Source organism: Festucalex cinctus, chromosome 3, assembly GCF_051991245.1.
Source record: "Festucalex cinctus isolate MCC-2025b chromosome 3, RoL_Fcin_1.0, whole genome shotgun sequence".
Classification (NCBI taxonomy): domain Eukaryota; kingdom Metazoa; phylum Chordata; class Actinopteri; order Syngnathiformes; family Syngnathidae; genus Festucalex; species Festucalex cinctus.
In genome coordinates, this window is record NC_135413.1 from 10,493,339 (window position 1) to 10,514,159 (window position 20,821).

At 40.0% G+C, this 20,821-nt stretch overlaps 2 protein-coding genes and 1 long non-coding RNA gene across 7 annotated transcripts; 2 read left to right on the top strand and 1 right to left on the bottom strand.

Annotated features, from left to right (window-relative positions):
• Nucleotides 1-606: 606 nt before the first annotated feature.
• Nucleotides 607-7,457, bottom strand: pdp2 (putative pyruvate dehydrogenase phosphatase isoenzyme 2). Of its 2 annotated transcripts, none has more exons than XM_077515755.1 (8): nt 6,721-7,457; nt 6,438-6,647; nt 5,137-5,256; nt 4,581-4,867; nt 3,830-3,935; nt 2,486-2,722; nt 1,318-1,575; nt 607-955 (listed from the first exon to the last, which is right to left on the bottom strand). In XM_077515755.1, exons 1-8 carry the CDS (start codon nt 6,793-6,795, stop codon nt 692-694), a joined length of 1,557 nt encoding a protein of 518 aa, XP_077371881.1. In that variant the 5' UTR covers nt 6,796-7,457; the 3' UTR covers nt 607-691. The 2 variants fall into 2 exon arrangements, with proteins under 2 accessions (XP_077371881.1, XP_077371880.1); XM_077515754.1 differs by having other exon boundaries at nt 1,318-1,617; nt 6,721-7,245.
• terb1 (telomere repeat binding bouquet formation protein 1) lies at nt 7,211-17,103 on the top strand. 4 transcript variants are annotated; one of them, XR_013282771.1, is made up of 19 exons: nt 7,211-7,506; nt 7,711-7,800; nt 9,269-9,379; nt 10,363-10,494; nt 10,568-10,699; nt 10,799-10,859; nt 10,945-11,042; nt 11,121-11,249; nt 11,324-11,476; nt 11,542-11,673; nt 12,041-12,166; nt 12,280-12,676; nt 13,415-13,482; nt 13,566-13,619; nt 13,725-13,976; nt 14,585-14,656; nt 14,835-14,900; nt 15,203-16,274; nt 16,854-17,103. XR_013282771.1 is itself a non-coding variant. In XM_077515753.1 (18 exons), the coding sequence occupies exons 2-18, from the start codon at nt 7,719-7,721 to the stop codon at nt 15,208-15,210; spliced, it is 2,073 nt and encodes a 690-aa protein (XP_077371879.1). In that variant the 5' UTR covers nt 7,211-7,506; nt 7,711-7,718; the 3' UTR covers nt 15,211-17,103. The 4 variants fall into 4 exon arrangements, 1 of the variants encoding a protein (XP_077371879.1); XR_013282769.1 differs by having other exon boundaries at nt 7,212-7,506; nt 15,203-15,271; XR_013282770.1 differs by having other exon boundaries at nt 7,211-7,800; nt 15,203-15,271.
• A 2,239-nt stretch (nt 17,104-19,342) lies between these two features.
• LOC144015613 (uncharacterized) lies at nt 19,343-20,333 on the top strand. The gene is made up of 2 exons (XR_013282772.1): nt 19,343-19,388; nt 20,080-20,333. It is a non-coding gene; the product is annotated as an uncharacterized LOC144015613 (long non-coding RNA).
• Nucleotides 20,334-20,821: the final 488 nt, after the last annotated feature.

Consider the following 20,821-nt stretch of genomic DNA (forward strand, 5'->3'; position numbering starts at 1 on the left):
GTATTTGAGTATAATTTGTAACCGTTACTTGAAATTTTCTTACTATAATTACAGTGATACTAACATTATTATAATAACTATATTTGTAGTCAAATAAAATACAACTTTAACTGTAAAGGATTTAATTAGTAATATAGTTTAAATATGTTTTTCATATCTGAAACAGGGCTGCGTCAAACACAGCAAAGTATATATGACAAATTAAATAGTATCTGCAATTGGCTGGCAACCAGTTTTTTTTTTTTTTTTTTTCAGGGTGTACCCCGTCTACTGCCCGATGCCAGCTGGGATAAGCTCCAGCACTCCTGCGATGCTTGTGAGGAATAAGCGGTTAAGAAAATGGATGGATGGACAAATGAAATTTATCATTAAAAAGGTGTACTATTAATGGTTGAGCTAGATGTTTTTCTTGCGGAAAAAAAAACGTAATAACTGATTTTTTTTTTTTCTTTTTCTTTTTTAAATAATACCGGTACTACTTTTATAGAAGTCAAAAATGTCTGCCAATTCTGGAATGACTTAGCGGCTGAAAACTGATTGTACAGAAACATATAACATACATACTGAATGAAACGCTACAAAATGAAGAGAACAAACAGTTGGAAATAAATTAACACAATTTAATGCAACAAATATGAGAATTCTCGTGACAAGTGTCCTGTGTTGAAAATGTCAAGCCACTCACAGTCAGTCAGCCCATCGCCTGCGTGTTCAGATAGACCACGATGGCTGTGATGTCGTCACGGTACATGCGCGCCAGGTCCTGCGGCAGGGCTAGCATGGATGCCAGCCTCTCGTGGCACAGCTCGCCGTACTCATCGGCGCCCAGGGCGTGCCGGATGAGGTGAGTGGCAGCGTTGGCGTCCGAGGGGGGCAAGGCGCGGGCCTGACGCTTGAGCAGGAGCTGGTGGAGCTGGCCCAGCTTCAGCTGACGTTCCGACTGAGAGACGGGAGACTGGGGGATGAAACCGTGAGAAACCTTTAGGGAGTTTTGTGTTGGACGCATTATTGTGCTTGAATGCAGTGGGCAGACATTATTTCAACCCAAATTAGATTGCTAACAGGCCTGTTTAGTTTGGTGTGGGAGAGTTAATGATGCAACTAACAAATGAATGAAGCGAGTTTCTAAATACAGACTTAAGAGTTTTTAGATATGAGCCATTGATGCCAATATTACAGTAGATATTACTGAGGAACATTACAGTAAAGCTTTGACATGCCATGCACAGAATATCCCTTTCTGTAATATACTGCCACCTGGTGGCCAAAACACATTTCTACCTTGGTGTATGGCATCCATCTTGTGATCACTCATACCTGCAGGTGAATCCCGCTCAGATGCTCGCCGACCAGCCGCACGGCCTCCTGGCTCCTCAGCTCGTCCCACAGGCCGTCTGTGGCCAGGATGAGGAAACGGTCCTGCGGCCTCACTTTGTGGTACGTCACCTCCGCAGCTGCGTCCAGGTAAGGTGGCGTCAGGTAGTTGGACAGGGTGTAGTGGTACAGGTTGAGTGAGTCGGGGTCCAGGTCAGACTCCAGGCCAGATAGGATGCTCTGCTGCAACTCGTGGCTCCACTTGAAACGCACATCACCAAATGCTCGTGAGGGCATCAAAACCTAATGATGCAAATGTAAACATTGAAGGGAAAAAACAAACAAACAAAAAAACAACAACAACTGGATAATAAGACCTTAAAATTGGGTGTCAGTTTTTTTTCTCCAAAAATCTGATTATCACTTTTAGTTTATTATTTTCCTTTCACTTCAAAGAAGCATTCCTTTTTCTTATTTTCCTTCCTGGTATTTGCTTTTGCTCAGGAAGCGTTCTTACCAAGCAAGAAGAATTCAAGGCGTCTTCTGCAAAATATTTGTGGTTGACAAGCACATAACTATTTTTCATTTTAAATCGTCCTGACAAACCGACGTGAGACCTGAATTAACTGATAAAATCAATTACCGTATTTTCCGCACTATAAGGTGCACCTAAAAGCCTTCAATTTTTTCAAAAGCTGAGCATGCGCCTTATAATCCAGTGCGCCTTATATATGGATCAATATTGAGCCGCAACAGGTCTCGCTGTCAAGACGCTATCGGTGACCCTGCACGATCGGTGACGCGCATGCTCAGAAGATCCCGCCATCTTGGATCGCTAGCTAATACGAATACTTTACCTAAGAGAAAATAACAAAACAGCTGTTTATTCATTTTGGGAGTGAATGGAGTTGTCAGAAAGCTGGTTTGTAATCAAGTAATAACGTTTGACTGACCTATCTGTTTTGTTGACATTCCTTTTAGCGCAGCACCATCTAATGGATGCATAACGTAACCCCAGCCTCTACTGTCGCGCCTTAGATATGGAAAAAGTTTTAAAATATGTCATTCATTGAAGGTGCACCTTATAATGCGGTGCGCCTTATAGTGCGGAAAATAAGGTAATCACCCCGTGCTGATGTAACTCATCGGGGTGCTAGGAAAGATCACTCACCCCTAAAAGTCTGTCATCTGTGACTACAGTCTGCCTTTCTGAGGGCGGATGCTGGGCCCTAATGCGCTCGAGCTCAGCCTGATTTTGGCAGTTGTGGTCCTGAGAAAGATGCACGGCGCTCCATGTGCCGTCTGCCTCCTGAACGCCCAACACCGCTCTGCAGTCACCGGCGTTCGCCACGTGAATGCCTTCAGGGCCGACGTGAGCCACGCAGGCTGTTGACCCAGCGAAGGCTACCTGGAAACACAATCACAAGGATGTCATATGTCAAACAACATACATTAGTCTAGCACGGGGGTGTCAAACTCAATTCTGGTTTCCATGAGAGACCTGTTTAAAAAAATAATTACCGGTACATTTTAAGTAACGAATCTGAGGGGGAAAATGGCCAAATTAATGCAACCAGTATTACAGGATAACCTGGCAATAGCCAGATTGATATTTTGATTCAGTCAAGGGAATTCGCCACAATATCAGTCTGGGACTGCTCCACGGTTACTTCCTCGGAAAAGGTAGGACATTATGTATAATATTCCGAGCTGATTGGACGATGTGGCATTGTGCGCGTTTGTGTTGACGAATCACGGCCATGGATGAAAATTTCCAAGAAAGGGTGAGTAATTCTGCAAGAACAGAATTAATTGCAGCGTTCATTCATCTATGTTAGCTTTGATTGTTTCCCCCGGCTTCCTGGTTTCGTCATAGCTGCATATCACGGCGGAGAAACAATGTCGCTCTGTGATTGGTCTGAACTACCAGATCGATGGGAATCAACGGGCTCGGTACAAGATGTATTCTCCGAAGTTTGTGAACTCACAAATACAGTGAGAATTCAGCTTGCAGAGCAAGGTTAATTACAGGAGCCTTGTAACATAAATGCTAGCTGGGCCAGATTAAAGGGATATTTGACTCATTGAGCCATTTTCAGCAGCAAAAAGTTCATATTTTGTCCAGTATTAATTTGGTAACTTCATAATTTTTCATGTACAATTAATACATTAATACTACTTTTTCCACTTGCTGTCAAGTGGAGATGATATTAGCTGTGTTGAGGAAGTAGTTAACGACCAATCATGGCTCAGTTTGCTGACCAAACCCAGAAAACATGTGAGCCGCGATTGGTTCTTACCTACTTCCTCAGCACGGGTGATGTCATCTTCAGTTGACAGCAAGTGGAAAAAAATTACTTTTTAAAGTTATTAAATATTCAAGAAAAATAATTAAGTTATCAAATTCATTCTGGACAAAATATTAAAGGACAGATGAGGTCATGCAGGATATGACCCTGGGGCCTTAAAACACCCCAAGCTAAAAAAAATAAAATAAAAATGTTTGTGATGATACCTGGATGGCTGTGTTTTTCATCAAGTCGTTGGACAGAGGAACTTGAGCCTCTAAGGAGATGTCGGCATCCAGACGCTTGAAGGCGTAAAGCATGGCATCCGAAGGGCTGGGGGGACAAGATAAACACCTTGATGCACAGGAGGGGTGTGCCAAAAAATCGATTCATAAAAGAATCGAGATTCTCATTTATTAATTTAATCGAATCGATATTTCCGGTAATATCCAAAAATCGATTTTATTTAAAATAAAAAATGAAGAAGGAGGGGGAAAGGGAGTTATAGCTCACATGCTGTTTTTGTGGAAAAGGGCACTTAGACTACAAAATTAATAAATGTTTAAACAAACAAAAAAAAAAACAAAAAAAAAAAAGACACTTTAATTTCTCTATTTGTCATTTTGTCTTGCAAAGCAGTCTGGAGTACTTCATGACAATGTTGTACATATCTGTAAATTGAAGCAAAAATCATTTGTCAATCAAATAATGTTGAATCGAAATCTCTTGAATCGGAAATCGAAAATCAATTCTGAATCGAATCGTAGACCCAGAAATGGTAATCGAATTGAATCGTGAGACAGTCAAAGATTCCCAGCCCTAATGCACAGTATTAGACACAGTATTCAGTGGTGTGCTGTTTTTTTTCTGATGTGACATATCAGCCTTAGATCAATAAAAGTTGAGAAACACTGATCTAGTGTGTTTTTGTTATCTAGTATTTGTGTTTGTAAAAGTAGGAAGACATTTAGCACATACCACATGCCTTCCCCATGTTCGTGGCTGTCCAGCAGCTCCTGCCAGAAGACTCTGAGGTGGTGGAAGTAGAGTGAAGCCGAGTCACGGAAATTGAAGTCGGCGTGGTGCTTATACCACTGCAAAACAGGCGGGACGGGCCTGCCGTGCTCCATGCACGTCTCCAACTCCTCCAGGCTGCGCTTGGGCATCATGGCCACGGTGATGTAATACAGCAGGCGCTCGCTGACCGCCTGCGCGCACGCCCAGCCGCCATGGCCATCAAACACGCCAAAGAGCGTGCCCTTTGCCTGGGGAGAGGCATTTGCTCATTTTAACTTAAGCGATTTGGGCCAAGCCACACAATTAATAAACAATTAACCCTGACACATGGTTCATTTTCCATACATATGTCATGTCTATGTCAATTTAGACCAAGACCAAGAATATCCTCATGATAATTGTTGATGTCAAATTATGAAGTAAGGTCCATAAAGCAACCTGAAGATTCCTTACATTATGTTAAGCGCTTGAGAAGATAAGAAGAATTCAAAGCGGAAAGTGGCACAAGTCTGAATACCTGCAAACAGGTGGCTGCACTGCGGCGGTCTTCATTGGGTGTGTTGGCGGCTAAGTGGTTGCTCTCAAACTTTTGTACCAGGCTGAGCCCTGGTACATCAAACTCTGGCACACTCACACTCTGTAAAGCAGATGATAAAAGCTGTAACGAAAACCCAGCAATTTACAGTACATTTCTCAACGTACGATGCATTCGTATAGTAAGATGCAGAAGTATTTTGGACAGTGACAAAGTTATATAACTGCCACAATGGATTTGAATAAAAAAAAAAAAAAGTCAATGCATAACTGAAGTGTTTAGTTTCATCTTTCATAGGTTTCATACAATAGACTTGGCAATTGAGTTCCTGTTTTAAGTCACTATAATCAGCTCAATTTTATCTATATAGGCCAAGTGCAAATTCACAACACAAGTTATCTTAAGACACTGAACACATTTTCAAGCATTGTTACAAAGTGTTGTTTAATTTAAACACTACTTCTGTGTCAAATATTTGACCCTATGATAGGGGGATCAAAACTGAAAAGAATTATAACAGTTTGATATTCTGTTCTGGGAATCCATTGCAGGATCTGGAACGCTGGTAATCAATTTTTCAGAAATCCGCTCAACACTAGCAATTACAGGAAATGTGTACATGAGTCCAAACTTACTGTAGTCTATCAGTAACCTCCAAACAAAGTATGGAAGTCATAATTACAATAATTTGGGATGTTCAATCCCACCTTTTTTCAGACTGATACCAGTAAGAGTATTCAATAGTTACCGATACTGAGTGCTGTAGCATAGCGCCAACTACCGCGAAGGAGGACTTACTCAAAGTCAGACATTATTTTTGCCATAAGTAGCCTCCACAAGTACTCAATACCTGAAAATAATGCTGCATTTGAGGAAGGTGGAAGTCAAGATATATCCAATTTGGATTATCCCAATACTCCTAATAGCGTTCGAGGTGAATGTAAACAACAACAATGGCTGACTCCAACAAATTGTTTTGTTGCTCTGGTTATGTCAGGGTCCTTCGCAACTCGGACGTCCGAGTTCAAAGGGACATTTCTTTCTAGGAAAAGTACGACTTCCACCTTTCTCAAACGCAGCACCAGTAGCTCAATACTTGGCTTTGGTACTTGACGATCCCTAAGAAGTATTTGCAATTTTGCATTTAAAGAAAAACTTTTAGTCTCAATGCAACAAACGTAAAAAAAAAAAATGAATACAATAAAAAACGTAAGAACAGTAATACAACATCATCTAGGCGTCACTGTGCTAACAGTTCATCCTCAGTGTGCCACAGTTATTACCTGCTCATTTGCTCGCAGAATGCTGTCGATTTGCACTCGGCTGAGCTGAAAGGCAAATTCCTGATGGGTTGACAGCGGACGTTCACGTTGAGTTGTCCGTGCGACACTTGTTCCCAACTTGTGCTCTTTTCTTCTGGGCGACAGGTCCCAGCAGGATAAAGAGTGACGACGCTGGTGGGCTTTCTTGGAGAACACTGCGGGTGGGCGATACTGAGAAACCCCAAAAACAACACTCGTTAAAACGAATGAATATATGAATGTCTTGAAAAGGCGAAATAAGAACCTGTAATGCATTTGGGATGTTGCTGTCTCTCCTTGACGCTCGTTCAATGATGCTGGCGTACGAACGCCTCAACATTTCTTATAACGTTTAAGCTATTGCAAACTTTAGAGAGTAGTTTGCCCGAGTAGAGAAAACAACAGGTTAAAGGTGGGCGCGCGCAACAACCAGGAGGGCTTTACGAAATCAGATGAAAGGTGAAACCATGTTTATTTTGTTATCTATCTAGTACACGTGCTAACGTTAGCGTAGCTAGCATGCTACGCTCACAATCAAGATAAATGCGACTTTCGTATGATTTACAACTCAAACTAAATCGTCTTTATTTGAAACATAAACCACGTCGTAAGTAAATTAGTAGTTGTTAAGTATTTTTTAAAAAAACACACACACACACAAGGCGACTGAATAAAGTAGTTCATAAACAGCGCGACGCCGAGGATAGTTGGGTTTATGACTGACGTAATATTGCGTCATCGGTGACGTATGTCCGGGGTGAATTGTTAACTTTCGTAATGACGAATAAATATTAGAATTTATATATCTGTGTTAACGGTACCAAAACAACACATTTGATAACGGGTCGATTGTACGTAATCATAATGAATTCAAATAAAGATAAATGAATTTAAAAACAAAAATGAAGTCGGTCAACAGGCGCCATGTTTCCTTTTGTGTGTGCGAGCGGCCGGAGAACACTGGAGTGCTTGTCCCATTTATTATCTTAATTAATAATAATTACGTTAAGAGCTTTGGCAAGAACAGCAACAAAGTATTTACACAGTCGAGGTATACTATTTGAGTCGATATCTAGTCCATATTTAGACGTAGCTTTGGTGGTGTTTTCAAAGTAAATATACGTATTTACCTCATGTCATTTTTTAAAATAGCCATAGGCCTACGTGGGTCATAGCTGTATATTCTGCATCATTTCAATTTTGTTAACTGTATACTCGTAAGTTTACTTTGACTATAATTAACTCTTGGCCACAGTTACAGTAATGTATCACTTGGGAGTTCAAACTACTGACACAGCTCAAGAGAACGCAGATGACGAAGTGATTTACACCAACAGCCGCAACTGTGAGTCACATTCTTCTACTTTTCATTTCGACTGTAGGACTACAGCGTGTCATCCTTGCCCATCGAAGTCTATCTTCTGCAACCTACTCCTGACACCAGCTGCCCTCATGACACATGTACTCCTTAAATTAGATTTTTTTTTTTTTTAATATAATTATCACTGTTTCCAAATTTACTGCGTCATTTCACACATTTCTCATTAGAAAAAAAATCAGGGCACACCACCAAACAAAAATGTTGCAAAAACTATGTAGAGTTACTGAAATAATCTTTGCATTGTCTCAACTCTGGGCCTGTTTAGTTGAAGACAGCACTACTACAGTATTCTGGTTTATTATGACTGGCATAGGTCAGTGTTGTCTAAACTCGGTCCTCGGGGCCCGAGTTCTGCAGGCTTTGAATGTTTCTCTTCTCCAACACACCTGAAGCTCATCAAAAAGCTCTGCATAAGCTTGATAACGATCCTGTTCATGGGAACAGGTGCGTTGGATCAAGGAAACATCCAAAACCTGCAAGACTCCGGCCCTTGGACCGAGTTTGGACACCACAGGCATTGATGGAAACTGGTCAATTGTACTTTCTGCCATCTAGTGGAAGAGTAGTGCTGTCACTATTGAATATTTTTAGAATTGATGAATCAATCGATTATTCAATCGATAAATTGCCTAATCAGATTCATTTTGAATTTTGCATTAGTGTGTACAGAATTGCAAAAAGCATTTTTTTTTTCCTGATTACTCTGATTGGTGGTTATTTCGTACTCATTCATATAGCGATTTTAGAAAAAGGGGGTAGATGTACTATACGTAAATGTTGTACGGTTTGGTCATTGTGTTCCAAAGTAAATGTCTTATTTTGATTAAACACAGATGATAATCAGATTTATCTTCTGAAAGATTACAGAAATTAGTGAACAATTACTGTTGATAGGCTGAAATCAGGGGATTTGGACAATTTGAAATTAAAAAATGGCTCCAAAGATTACTCAATTATTAACATAGTTGTGGATTATTTTAATAATCGATTACTTGTCGATTAATAGATTAATTTTGACAGCTCTATGGAAGAACATTTAATTGTTCTGCCCGTCACTAGGTCACTGCCAAGGGTAAAAGATCCATCCATCCATCCATCCATTCTTGCTGTGCATTATTTTTTGTAAATAATTATTTACTCTGTGATTGGCTGGCAACCAGTTCAGGGTGTACCCCGCCTGCTGCCCATAGCCAGCTGAGATAGGCTCCAGCAACCGACCCGCCCCCCGCGACCCTAGTGAGGAACAAGCAGTTAAGAAAATGCATGGATGGATGGATTTTCTGACATATTAGGCGAAATTGGATTACTTCCTATGACGCAACAATGATCTTTCAGGCACACCATGGTTAAGAATAATTGATATACTGTATTGATATATATGGCTGTGTCAATTTAAGTAGCTGTATTAATGTACATGTGGTTGTGATGTCAGCCATCAAGACAGATCTTTGCTTGCTGCTGGAATGTGTAAAGTTCCAGATGAACTGTCCAGATCTGCAAAAACAAGCTCTCATCACCATCAACTGCATATGTGAGAAAAAAGGTAAACTATCTACTTGATCATGCTTTAGAAATGCTTTGCCCTGTTCTTTGAGTCGTGGCGATAGATCTCTCCTGGCCATTCCCAGGTCATGGGTGAACCTAAAACACCATATACACATATCCTGCTCTTACAGTGTTATTCAATTATTTATTGGTTTTGTTTTGTTGTTTTTATTGCTTAATTTTATTTCCAGTGCGGTTTCAAAAAATAGTACATTACTTTGGTCCTTCCAGTTGTGTAAAAAAAATTAACTCTTTATAAATGCATGTTGATTTATTGGATTGGCTCAAGAGTGGACAAAGATTGCCACATCATGAGCATGTCAATCAAAGGCCTCTAAAATTCTCCATGACAAATAAATTTATGAAAAGTACATGACCTATTCAACTGCCCGTACTGCTCTTCTCACCAATGAAGTTCCATTTGCATTATTAAAGTAGAGTTGTGTTTTTTTTTTTTTTTTGTTCAAGTGACGCCATTTGAAACGTCATGGTAATTTCGACGAGGCTATTGGTGGATTATTTTTTAATTGAAACTTGTCAGCCAATTGGAGAAGGTGAGTAGCAGACCAAACAAAAGGGTTGAGATAGAGACGATTGAGAAATCGTAGTGTTATACTGTTTTACTCTAATTCGATGTCATTTTTTAACCCAAATTTTCTATGGATGATATCACACAAGAGCTTTTTTTCCTAAAAAGGGCACCCCCACACATATCCACACATACTAAGTTTCTCCTGAACCCGGGTCAGCGGCCCACCAGTTGTGGGATGTTGCCCTCCCGCAGGTGTAGTAGTGGATCCTGTTGCAGGTGTTTTTATTTTATTTTATTTTTTTCTTCTAATGGTGGGTGTCCACAAAATCTCCCCACTGGCTTCCTGTCACAATATGGATCCTCATTTATCTGACAAAGACAAATGCCCAGTTCATTGGCCATTTTCATTCTTATGTATTGCGTTTCACATTGATTATGTATGATTTCAGAGCACAATGTGGACCTGCTGAGAGAAATGGGAGGTGTGATGTTTGTGTACAACCTCTTCACATCCAATGCCGTTCATCCAAATGTGAAGCAGACTGCGCTTTTTACACTTGGCACTTTAGCAGAGGCCAATGGTACGTACTATGTGCTTATTTGCTTAGTTCAGTCCATGCAGTTAAATTGACATCCATGTTTTTCTTCTTGAAGTGTACTGCAAGAATACTCTGTGCCAACGGGAGATGTTTCTGGATCTCTGTGGCTATATGAAGGAAAAAGATGCTTCGCTTAAACAGAAGAGTGTCTCTGTCTATTTACTGTCTGTGTTGGTAGCCAACAACAGTAAGACCCAGGCTGCTCACGCACTTTAAAAATGGAAATAAATGAGTGTTGACTTCTTCAAGAGAATACACTTCAAATACTGTAATTTTTCTTTTCCAGAGGCAGGGCAGACTTTAGCCCAAACCACTGGCTGCATAGACATTCTGCTGAACATCTTCAGGTAAAAAAAAATAAATTGCGTTGTTTTATCTGCGCAGATATCTAGCAAATGTCTATTGTAAAAATATTTGTTTATGCCGTTTTAGGAACATGTTCCCTGAATCTACCGCAGACTCGGATCACGTTTGTCTGTGGGTATCAGTGTCAAATGCTCTCTGTGGATGTGTCAACAACCCTCAGAATGGTATTGCAAAGCTATATTGAATGAAAAAGTACTGCCATGATGTTTGACTGAAGAGCTCTGCCAACTTGTGTGTTCCAGAGGAGGCACAACGTGTCTGTGTGTCATCCTTTCCTAAAATAAAATGGTGGCTTCAGCAGACTTCTTTGCCTTGCTTTGAGGTGTTTCGATACCTTTGCTCCTTCATGGCGATGACAGTTGCCAACAATGGTAAGTCAAGTCAACATTCCAAACTGAAAAATTAAAGCCCTGTATGATACCCTACATGTCCGTTGTGTTTACAGCATATGTTCAAGAGATTTTTGCCACTAGCGGCGTGTTAGAGACCCTTGTTCACATGCTGATCTGTCTGGCGTTGGAATCTGACACAAGCCCATCTTCTTGCCAGCTTTTAATAATTATCGTCAAGACCGTGTCAGCTTGTATCGCTAACAACGGTGAGGGATTAACCTCATAACATTTCACTGTAAAAGGGTCTCATTTGCATCCTATTCCCACCCAGCAAAACTGGCTTTAGTTCTGGCCTCCTATAATGTAGTGGATCATCTCGTTTCACTGCTGGCTAGCCCGCACCTCAACTGCGAGGACAGACTGGCGGTGCTCATCTTGCTGGGCCATTTCACCGAAGCTTCTGGTAAGAAATGAAGTAGCCATGGAAGGTATAGTTTTTAACTATCCATCTAGTGTGGTACGTAGCCTGCCTCGAGTAACGTGAAATAATTACTGCCTAAGTACACTTCAGTTGTTTTTAACTGTTAAGTTCAATACATTTGTAGTTAATCTTCAAGAACAGTTATTTTTAAACATTTCATTACAGTTTTTATTTAGCTTTTATAGAACTTCCAATACATTTCAATTAAATCAATTTCCCCCTTATATATTAAGCTGTCGTTCAAATATAAAAAAAAAAAAGCGCAAGTACTGTACTTTTTTTTTTTTTTTAAATCAGATTGTGTTTAACATCAAAAGCACATCAACTGATTTCTTTTCCTTGTCCGTAGAGGAATACCAATGCCAGCTGGTGCAGTGTGGCGGCCTGCCACTCATCATCACGCTGCTCGCTGAAGATGCGAACGAGGAGGTCAGAAAGTTTGCAACGTTCATATTGCAGACCTGCAAACAGACTAGTAAGTCAGTGGCATGAACGCAGCTTCATCCAACAAGATCTTGATGGTCAATGTATACAGTAATCCAATGAATTGGTTGTTGACTGATGGAATTTGTTTATCTTTCTATGAAGTCACATCCTTGGGAATCCCTGGTCCAAAGCAGGCGGAAGATGAGAAGCTTGACACAGAAGCCGTTGAAGAGTCTGGCCCATCTTCGTTCCCTGAAAGGTCACAGCAGCTGCAAGACGGCAACCACAAGGCTCTTGGTGCCTTCCTGCATTCCTCCAATATTGTCAACACGAATGAGAAAAAAGAAACAGAAGGCAGACATGCCAAGAATAAGAATGAGGAAAAACAAAAAGAAGCACAAGGCAGACACATCAAGAACGGAAAGTCATGTGCTGAAAAAGAGGCGGGTGAAAGCAGCAGACGGATTGTGTCATGTTCAGTGTGTCGCGGTACTGGGTCCCTCAGGCAGTCCCAAGTACGGCAACTCGAGGGAGGCAGAGAAGCACGTACAGTAGAGAGGTTAGAAGCTTACATTTTACAGGGGCTCCTTGGTTTTCGACACAATTATGAATTTGTATGTCTGAACCTGTCGTACATTATCAGTATTACTAATGTAGTAGTAGTTTTATAGTTACAATACTATTATTTGATTTGTATGAAAAAACTATTGACAATTTTGAGTATGCACCCAAACCACAGGATGTCCAAACTATGACCCGGTGGCTATTTGTGGTCCACCGTCCATTTTTAAAGAAAAGTCAACTCATTTGTATTTATTTATTTATTTTTACAATAATATTTTGTATGTGTCCCCACTATTCTAACACAGCATTCAGATTATTCTTAATCTTTGTGGAATATGAATTAAGCAGCAAAATCCACCGTTTTTATCCATCTCTGGGGGCGGCTATTTTGCCTCTTGTTATCGACTGAAAATGACATCACCTTTACTCAGGAATCAAGTGGTGGCCAATCACACCTTAACTTGCAAATGTCACATGACCAAATTCAGAAAACAGGTGAACAATTGTTGGTTGTTACCTGAAACTTGAGTAACTGTAATGTCATTTTCAGTTAACTTGACACTAAGTGGCAAAATGGCCGACCCTCAGATGGATAAAAAAAAACAAAAAAACGGTTGATTTTGCTGCCAAATTTATTTTCATCCAAGTATATCTAATACGAAAACATTTTCTTCAGTGAAGTGTCTAACATCAAACATTAATTCATGGGGAACTTTTTTTTTCTCCTTCCAAGTTCCCCAATGAACTCCCCAGAGCAATTCCACCAAGTACCAAGAACTGTTAAATGCAGTGATGAACAAAGTAAGTCATGAAAAATTAAGTACGTGTATCTCAAGTAGATGAGTTGTTTTTCATGTTTTTAAATATCATGTTTTGACATTCAGAGTTGCAGGACAGTGGCATGTTCAAGGAGAAAAGGCACAATGAAAGATGTTCAGGTTAGAGAACAGTGTGGGTCACAAAAGAATTAATATAGGCTATTATGGTAATTGAGATAATGCATTTCTTTTGTCATGTTATTTCTCGCTGTTTCACTCCCTCAGGTTGCGTGTTGCCTTTTACGATAGTGAGCAGCCGCAATTTTGCATCTATCCTGGTCTCCTGCCGTCAGAAGTGCGAAATGCACAAGGTTCTTCTCGAGGCGACGGAGAGCTTCAAGGCCCCCCGCCGCTGCTCTCTGTTGGAGGGAAACCACAGAATGGTGGAACCAACCCACCTGAAACCTGAGAGGAAATCATTGGGAGCATCACAGAGAAGCCGCAAAGGCCGCAGGCATCCGTGTTTGAATTTAAAAAGTAAGTCCTTCCTTGGGTGTCCACATTTTTTTCCTCCATGGCCTGCATAAAAACAGTTGGAAGGAAGGATGCAAGGATTCACTTGTACTTTAGAGAGATGTGAGGCAATCAGCATTTGACAGCTCAGACTTTGCAAAATTGATACCGGGTGAGAAGTCTTTTTCTCCTCGACTGCCGTTCGGCGCCAGTCTGAGAAGCTTCAGGGCCGTCAAACTGCTCCGATACAAATGATGCCGACCATGGCAAGTTTCTCAAAACGGGATCTGTCCTACCAAATTGTGCTGCTGATGAAAACACAAAAACAGGCTGCACTGGGCTGTACTGCAGTCGGGGAGAGAACAACATTGTGCCAGATGGCAACTTTGCAAGACTGTCCCAAGGTCAGTTGCCATATTCTTACAAAACTTGCAAATCCTAACATCAAACGTTGATTGACTCAGGCCTGTCCAAAAGATACCTGAAATGAAATAGACAAAACAGAAGTATGTTGTGAGGCAGACGTGCTCACCACGAGAGCACAGCGCCTTTGTTTCAGTTTTGTCATGTACTTTCCTTTGGCCATTTATCCAAATCCCTACAAAGAAAATCTAAATTCTTCCTCCATCCAGATGTCAGCCTGACACCCATCTATAAAGGAGCAAAGCAAACGTTTCCTGAAAGGATTTGGAAGAGGCACAATGGTAAGAATGACACAACACGTTGGTTTTTGTTTATATTTTGTAACTGCCTGCGCGTTGACTTTTACCCGCTGTTATTGGTCTTATCAATTCATCACATTGTGTAGTGTACGGATAATCCACCATCACTAGTGTCAGTTTGCAAACACTGAATTTGTGGGTCTTCAATCTCCACTGATAGGAATCAACTTGATCCCGCTGCAGAGAGGAGCTGAAATACAAAAGTTGCGTTTTCGCAACAGCTCCGGTACGTATACTGTATTTCTTATTTGTTTGGCTGGCTGTGGCTATAAATCAATTGCATAACCATCATAATATTCTGGCACAACACAAACACGGTAGACACTAACCTCTTTTTCCCCATAGAATTAGTGCAAACTATCTCATTCCAGTGTCTAAATGGCTATTATAAAATACTTATTAATTGAACAGGCAAATTATAAATCGTTTAAATATGCTGATTTATCCCACATCACTTTAATCTTTGTTCTGTGCAAAATTAGAGGCTTTTTTTCCCCCCAGAAAATGTTCCAATTCTGTGTTTTGCAGCCTTGTGAGTATTTAACTCCACTATACATACTCTCTGAACTAAGATGGGCTTCCCTGAGAATGTCTGAGGTGAGTGTGTATTCCCAATGGTTAGATGACAGGAGGTGCGTGTGTGTGTGCGTGCTGAGCAGGCAAACTCAAAAACCAAATAGCAGAAGGAATGTTTGAATTGCAGCCAGTGTTGTCAGAGTGCAGGCCAGTACTGGTCGAGAGTTGCACAGCCACGAGATTCTATTCATTTGCCCTTCATCCATCCTTGCTTCACCAGTTTTTGCAGATTTTAGCCAACGGGAAATGACTCCACATTATGTCTGATGACTCTCTTACTTCTGCTGTCATGCTGAGGTTAAAATGTGACTTGCGTTTTCCAATTTGTGGGAAATTTGCTTAGTAGCGCTATGAGAGACACATGCAAAGGCAATCACTAACTTTCAAATCCAGAAAGAGAAGAGCAAAATGAGCGTGAAGGTCATGCTGCCGTTCATTCGGGTGCCACAAAGGTTCAACGGATGAAGCGCAAAAAAAGCAAATATCAGTTCCCATCAAAACAAGTTTCAATTTGCCCACTTCCTGAGGATTGTTTAGCTCTATAAAGCTTCACCTTTTCCCTCCAACACTAGAGAAGGGTTGTGAAACTCAAACCTGTATGCATTCACAACCACCCACACCATGTTTATTTAGTGTTAGCTGGTATGACATGTTGTAACGCTACATCACGCTATATCTACAAAAAGATAATTTCAGTGTCCTTGACACACTTAAGGGACATTTTTATCAGCAGGCCTTGTCCTTGCAAAGGCAGCAGTCTCACCACAGAGATGTTTGTTTTTATTATACTAAGAGGAAGTATATATTTTTTTTACTTAACCAATTAACACATCAAAGTTTAACGTTAAAAAAAACTAAATAAATGTTCAAAAACAAGCAATTCTTAGATTGTACTAAAAAGTGGAATACAGTTGAACTGTATTAATCATTCTTTTGTGCACCATTAGACCCCAGGTGGGAAAACTCACGGCTCAGGGGCCACATCTGACCTGTCACTCCATTTTGTGTATCCCGTAAAAGCAAAGTATGTGCATCGACTTCATGTTTTTTGATATAATACCAAAATTGCAAATTGTCTTCACTTAAACATTGAGAAACAGCAGACATTTTGTTAACAATCTCCCTTTTAAAATAAGTACAATTATATTTTAACGAACGGTCTTGACTGCCTTTGATTTCAAAATTGGTTATTTCAATTTGTTGTGTAGCGGTATATGAAATATGGAGCTATGAAACATTTACTTAGGTTCACAGTCATACGCACACCTCTGCAGAGGAACAAATACTCCTCACGTACTCTCAAAATGAAAGTGCCACTGCCACCTAATGCAGTGGATGTGCAATTACACTTAATTTTAGTAAGGCAAAATAAACATGTTCTATGCTTGTGCTGTCGTCTAGTTTTGCAATGGTCCCCCCCCCCCAACAATGTGTTTTTGGCGAATGTCCAATACAGATCACATTGCAAATGTGGAAAAGGTCTGTTGTTGATCTCTGTTTTTTTTTTTTTTTACTTCTCTATCCGGCATATCCAAATTGCACCATTTCAGAGCAAGATCTCAGTATTGTATCATCTAAACATTTTTGTTATTTCTGTCTTCAGACAAGTAAAGCGACAGGATGCTGACTGTGTGTGTGATCCTGGACCAAAAATCTTTACCCTTTCTCAGTCGCGACATAAACTGCATAAAGTACGCAGCCTTCAGTTCTCCACTGCAGTGAAGCTTTAAATGTGCTGAGTAATGAATTGTTCTACAGCACGTCCAAACTCGTTCTGCTGCACTTTTATGAATGTGTAGACATTGTTAACAGGGTATTTGTTGTCATTTATGAATTAAAATATGTTCAAGACATGTCTGTGATCGTTTATCAATGTGTATTCACTTGCATTATCTGGCTCCATCTAATGCGTCTTGAGTTTTGTTTGACGCTGTCAGCATTAGTACTCGTTTGAGTTTATTATTGTGGTTGGCTGCAGCTACTGCGGTTTCCTCCCACATTCTTATTAAAAAAAAACAAAAAAAAAACATGCTAGGCTTATTGAATACTTTAAATTGGCAATAGGTGTGATTAGTTATTTGTCCACGTGTGCGCTGAGATTGACCAGTCCAGGATGTGCCCTGCCAAAGTCAGCTGGGATAGACTCCAGGATAAGTAGTAGAACATGGATAGGTGGTACGTAACTGCCGGCACCAATTGTTCATCTCATTCCAACAGACTTTGGACTTTTTGCGCAAACCAACTGGGGCACATTTTGGGTGAATCATAACTTAATGATATCTTGTGTTTTTCATTTGCTGTTGTGTTTAGATTTTTGCTCTTTTGTTTAGCTATTTGCTTTTGTTTTTGTTTTCATTTTGTGCTTGTTGATATGTTTTTTTTTGTTGTTGTTTGCACTTCAGACTGCCCTACGAAGAAATCATGATAGATCAAGTATTTTCATGTTTTCAGGTGTGTGAATTAAAACGAAAACAATAACTGATTGAAATTGAAGAAAACTTTATTAGTTATTTTTTAAGAGACTTTTGGGTGTCCCTCAAAATCTTGGGGCCCCAGGCAGTTGCACCATGTGTTTGTCTGTTGTAAAACCCCTATAGTAACATTTAATCTATATTTGTGAGTTGCAAAGTTGTGGCCACTGCTCAAGACAGGAAATCAGCAAGACTTTCAGGGCATGAGTCTAGCAGTTGTGCTTATGGAGCTTTTCTATGGCAGGAATCACAAATACACGCATTAATCATGCAGCTTGTGTGTTCTTGGCTAGCATCTCTATGCAACATTGACTTATGAGTAATACTTAAGTGTTCTTAAAAGTGCCTCTGCTGACGTTGGCGTCGGTTGTCCCTGGAGGTGTGTTCAAAAGCTGTGGGTGCAACATCATTTCTTAGGAGGAAAAATGATGCAAGCCAAAGCTGGGGAGCATTTCTCAAGCTTGAGTGCGAGACGGTGGTGGCCTCGCATACCAGGCCAGTGACTTCATTTGTCAAGATGGTCCGGATGGTGGGAGAGGCAGTAGATTTTCTCATGGATCAAGACAATCACACTTGAGGAGTTTTGACCGAGGGTCCCCTCCCCCCCCCAAAAAAACTTCTTCCTCTGGAAAGAATGTGGCCCCGTCGCGCCCCTGCTTTCTCGTCCTCCCCCTTCGAGAGTGTGAGAAGGAACTGCCTCAAACATGATCTGTGCAGGAATTTCATTTCCACTCTTCACTCTTCTTTGGCTTTGCAAGCATCACATTAGACTTTTGTTAAATAATCAGATGTACTGTAACATCTTCGTTTGACTTTTTCTCATCAACATATAAGATTACAGAAAGCACACTCAGTTACTTGTCATACTTACTGTTTTTTTGGGGTTTTTTTTCATCATTTAATTGTTTTACATGTATGCCCTAGAAGTGTTTTCATACACATATTTACTGTAATCATGACTACTATTACATTAGTGGTCATTAACAGCATGTCCTGACTCGTGTACAAATTTGGCTTTTGGCTTATAACTTGCTTTATCATACATTTTTTCTTAAACAACAAAACATGGGAAATACTATTAATTTGTTTATTACAATAAATCAAGACTAATTAGTTGACAGCTTGTCACTATGGAAAATATACTTGAGATCTATGGAGAGAAATTTGTGTCTTTATTTTCAATCAAACAAAAAAGGAATTTGCAATCAAAAAAAAAATTCAATCAAACAAAAAGGGGATTTGCAATCAAAAAAAATTTCAATCAAACAAAAGGGATTTGCAACCTCAAATAAATTTTAATCAAACAAAAAAGGGTTTTCATATAAAATAAATATTTGCAAACAAAAAAAACATTTCAAACATGGATTTGTATTTTAATAAAATCTTTTGCAAACATTTTTTTCGTTTTGTTTGCGAATCTGTTTTTTGGTTGCGAATCTGTTTTTTGGTTGCGAATCTGTTTTTTGATTGAAACCTGTTTTTTGGTTGCGAATCTTTTTCTGTGTTGTGTGGGCGGGGTCCTCCGTTCAACCGATGATAGAAGCCTTGTCATTGGTCAGCTTGGAAGCCGCTGCGACAACTTTCATTGGTCAGATAGGAATGGGGGTGTGACAATGTTCGTCTGACTATTTGCTGGTTCATTTTGTCCAGTCGCCGCCAGCATCGAGGTAAATATGACCCCCCCCCCCCCCCCCCACACTTCTAGTTTTCCGTTTTGTTTATCTGACATTTATCTAAAAGCAACCCTTGATCTATCGTTTATCCGGTGATTTGTTCTAACCATTACAATTAACGTAATCACTCACTCAGCATTGCTTAGCCATGTTAGCTAGCTAGGTAACTGATGGTCCGATACATGAGTCAGTCATGAAGCTATGTTGTTGGCAGTCAAAACACAAATATACGGCTAATTTGGGATAGCTGTTAGGATGAAGTTTTGTTGTTGTTTTTTTATACTCATAAAGAAACCTTTGCATTTGTTTCACATACAGGCAGGGCTGGGAATCGAATTTATTTACACTAGCTGCTTCCCCTAAATCTTGGATTAAATTCGTGATAATTCTGTGATTATTATTTATTGGTCCTGGTTGTTTACTGTATGAGTCAGATTGAAACAGAATGGGAATCTGAGTTGTAGGTGTACTTTTGCAATTACACTGACTAGATTTTTTCTTTTAGAGTGCGAGCAGACCAAGGGGTAGAAAATGTAGACATAGCGAGATGCATGTTTACTGTAAGAGGAGCAGGCCAGGGCAGTTTTATTGCTGGTAAAAGCGTACATAACCAGAGGGAAAAACTTTATATGAGTAAAAGTTCTTGGAGTTACTGTAGCTTTCATAAATGTATTTGATATTACAGATCCAGCAAGCTGAAGAGACACTACCCTTGGACCATCACGGTGAACACGGGATCGTTATACCTGACATCCACTGTCGTTTACCTGAGGAAAGACTTGTTGCTTTACGGCAAATCAATCCAAACAAGGAGTCCTTGAGTTTTGGTCGCGTCATTTATTTGCAGACTCTCAATGTTGCTTCTAGTGCTAGTGTCTTGCGGCCCAAAGGGTCATTTAAATTTATGTAAAAAATGAAAATAAATTCCTGTGTAAAACAGTTTGACTTTTATTTCATAAAAAAAAAGCATGCATATGAACTAACAACCAGTCAATTATTCAGCATTTTATAGATTTTATACAGACATTTTTCTCAAGAAATGATTGGCCTGCCAACAAGAAATCAAGAAAGCTCAGAAAATGAACTGTTAAACTTAAAACAAACATTTTGGTAGGAACAGCCTGTAATTACTCAAAAAAAATGAAATGGATGTGATTTTTTTTTTTTTTCCCTTTCAATTACACTGTGTCAAATCTGGCATCAAAGGTGATAGCAGTCAGTAGATGTGATTTAAAGGAATGGTAATCACTCATATGAGCAGTTGGAAATGTAATGGTGTTTGTGCAGGGGGTAACATAATGTGTGACCTGGCATTTGTACCTCACAATTGTGGTCAAAGTTTATTGATATTTTAAATTGCTCTCTGTCTGACATAAGCAGGTGCTTGTGGCCCTGCTCAGTTATCCACAGCATCACCTCATGAAGAG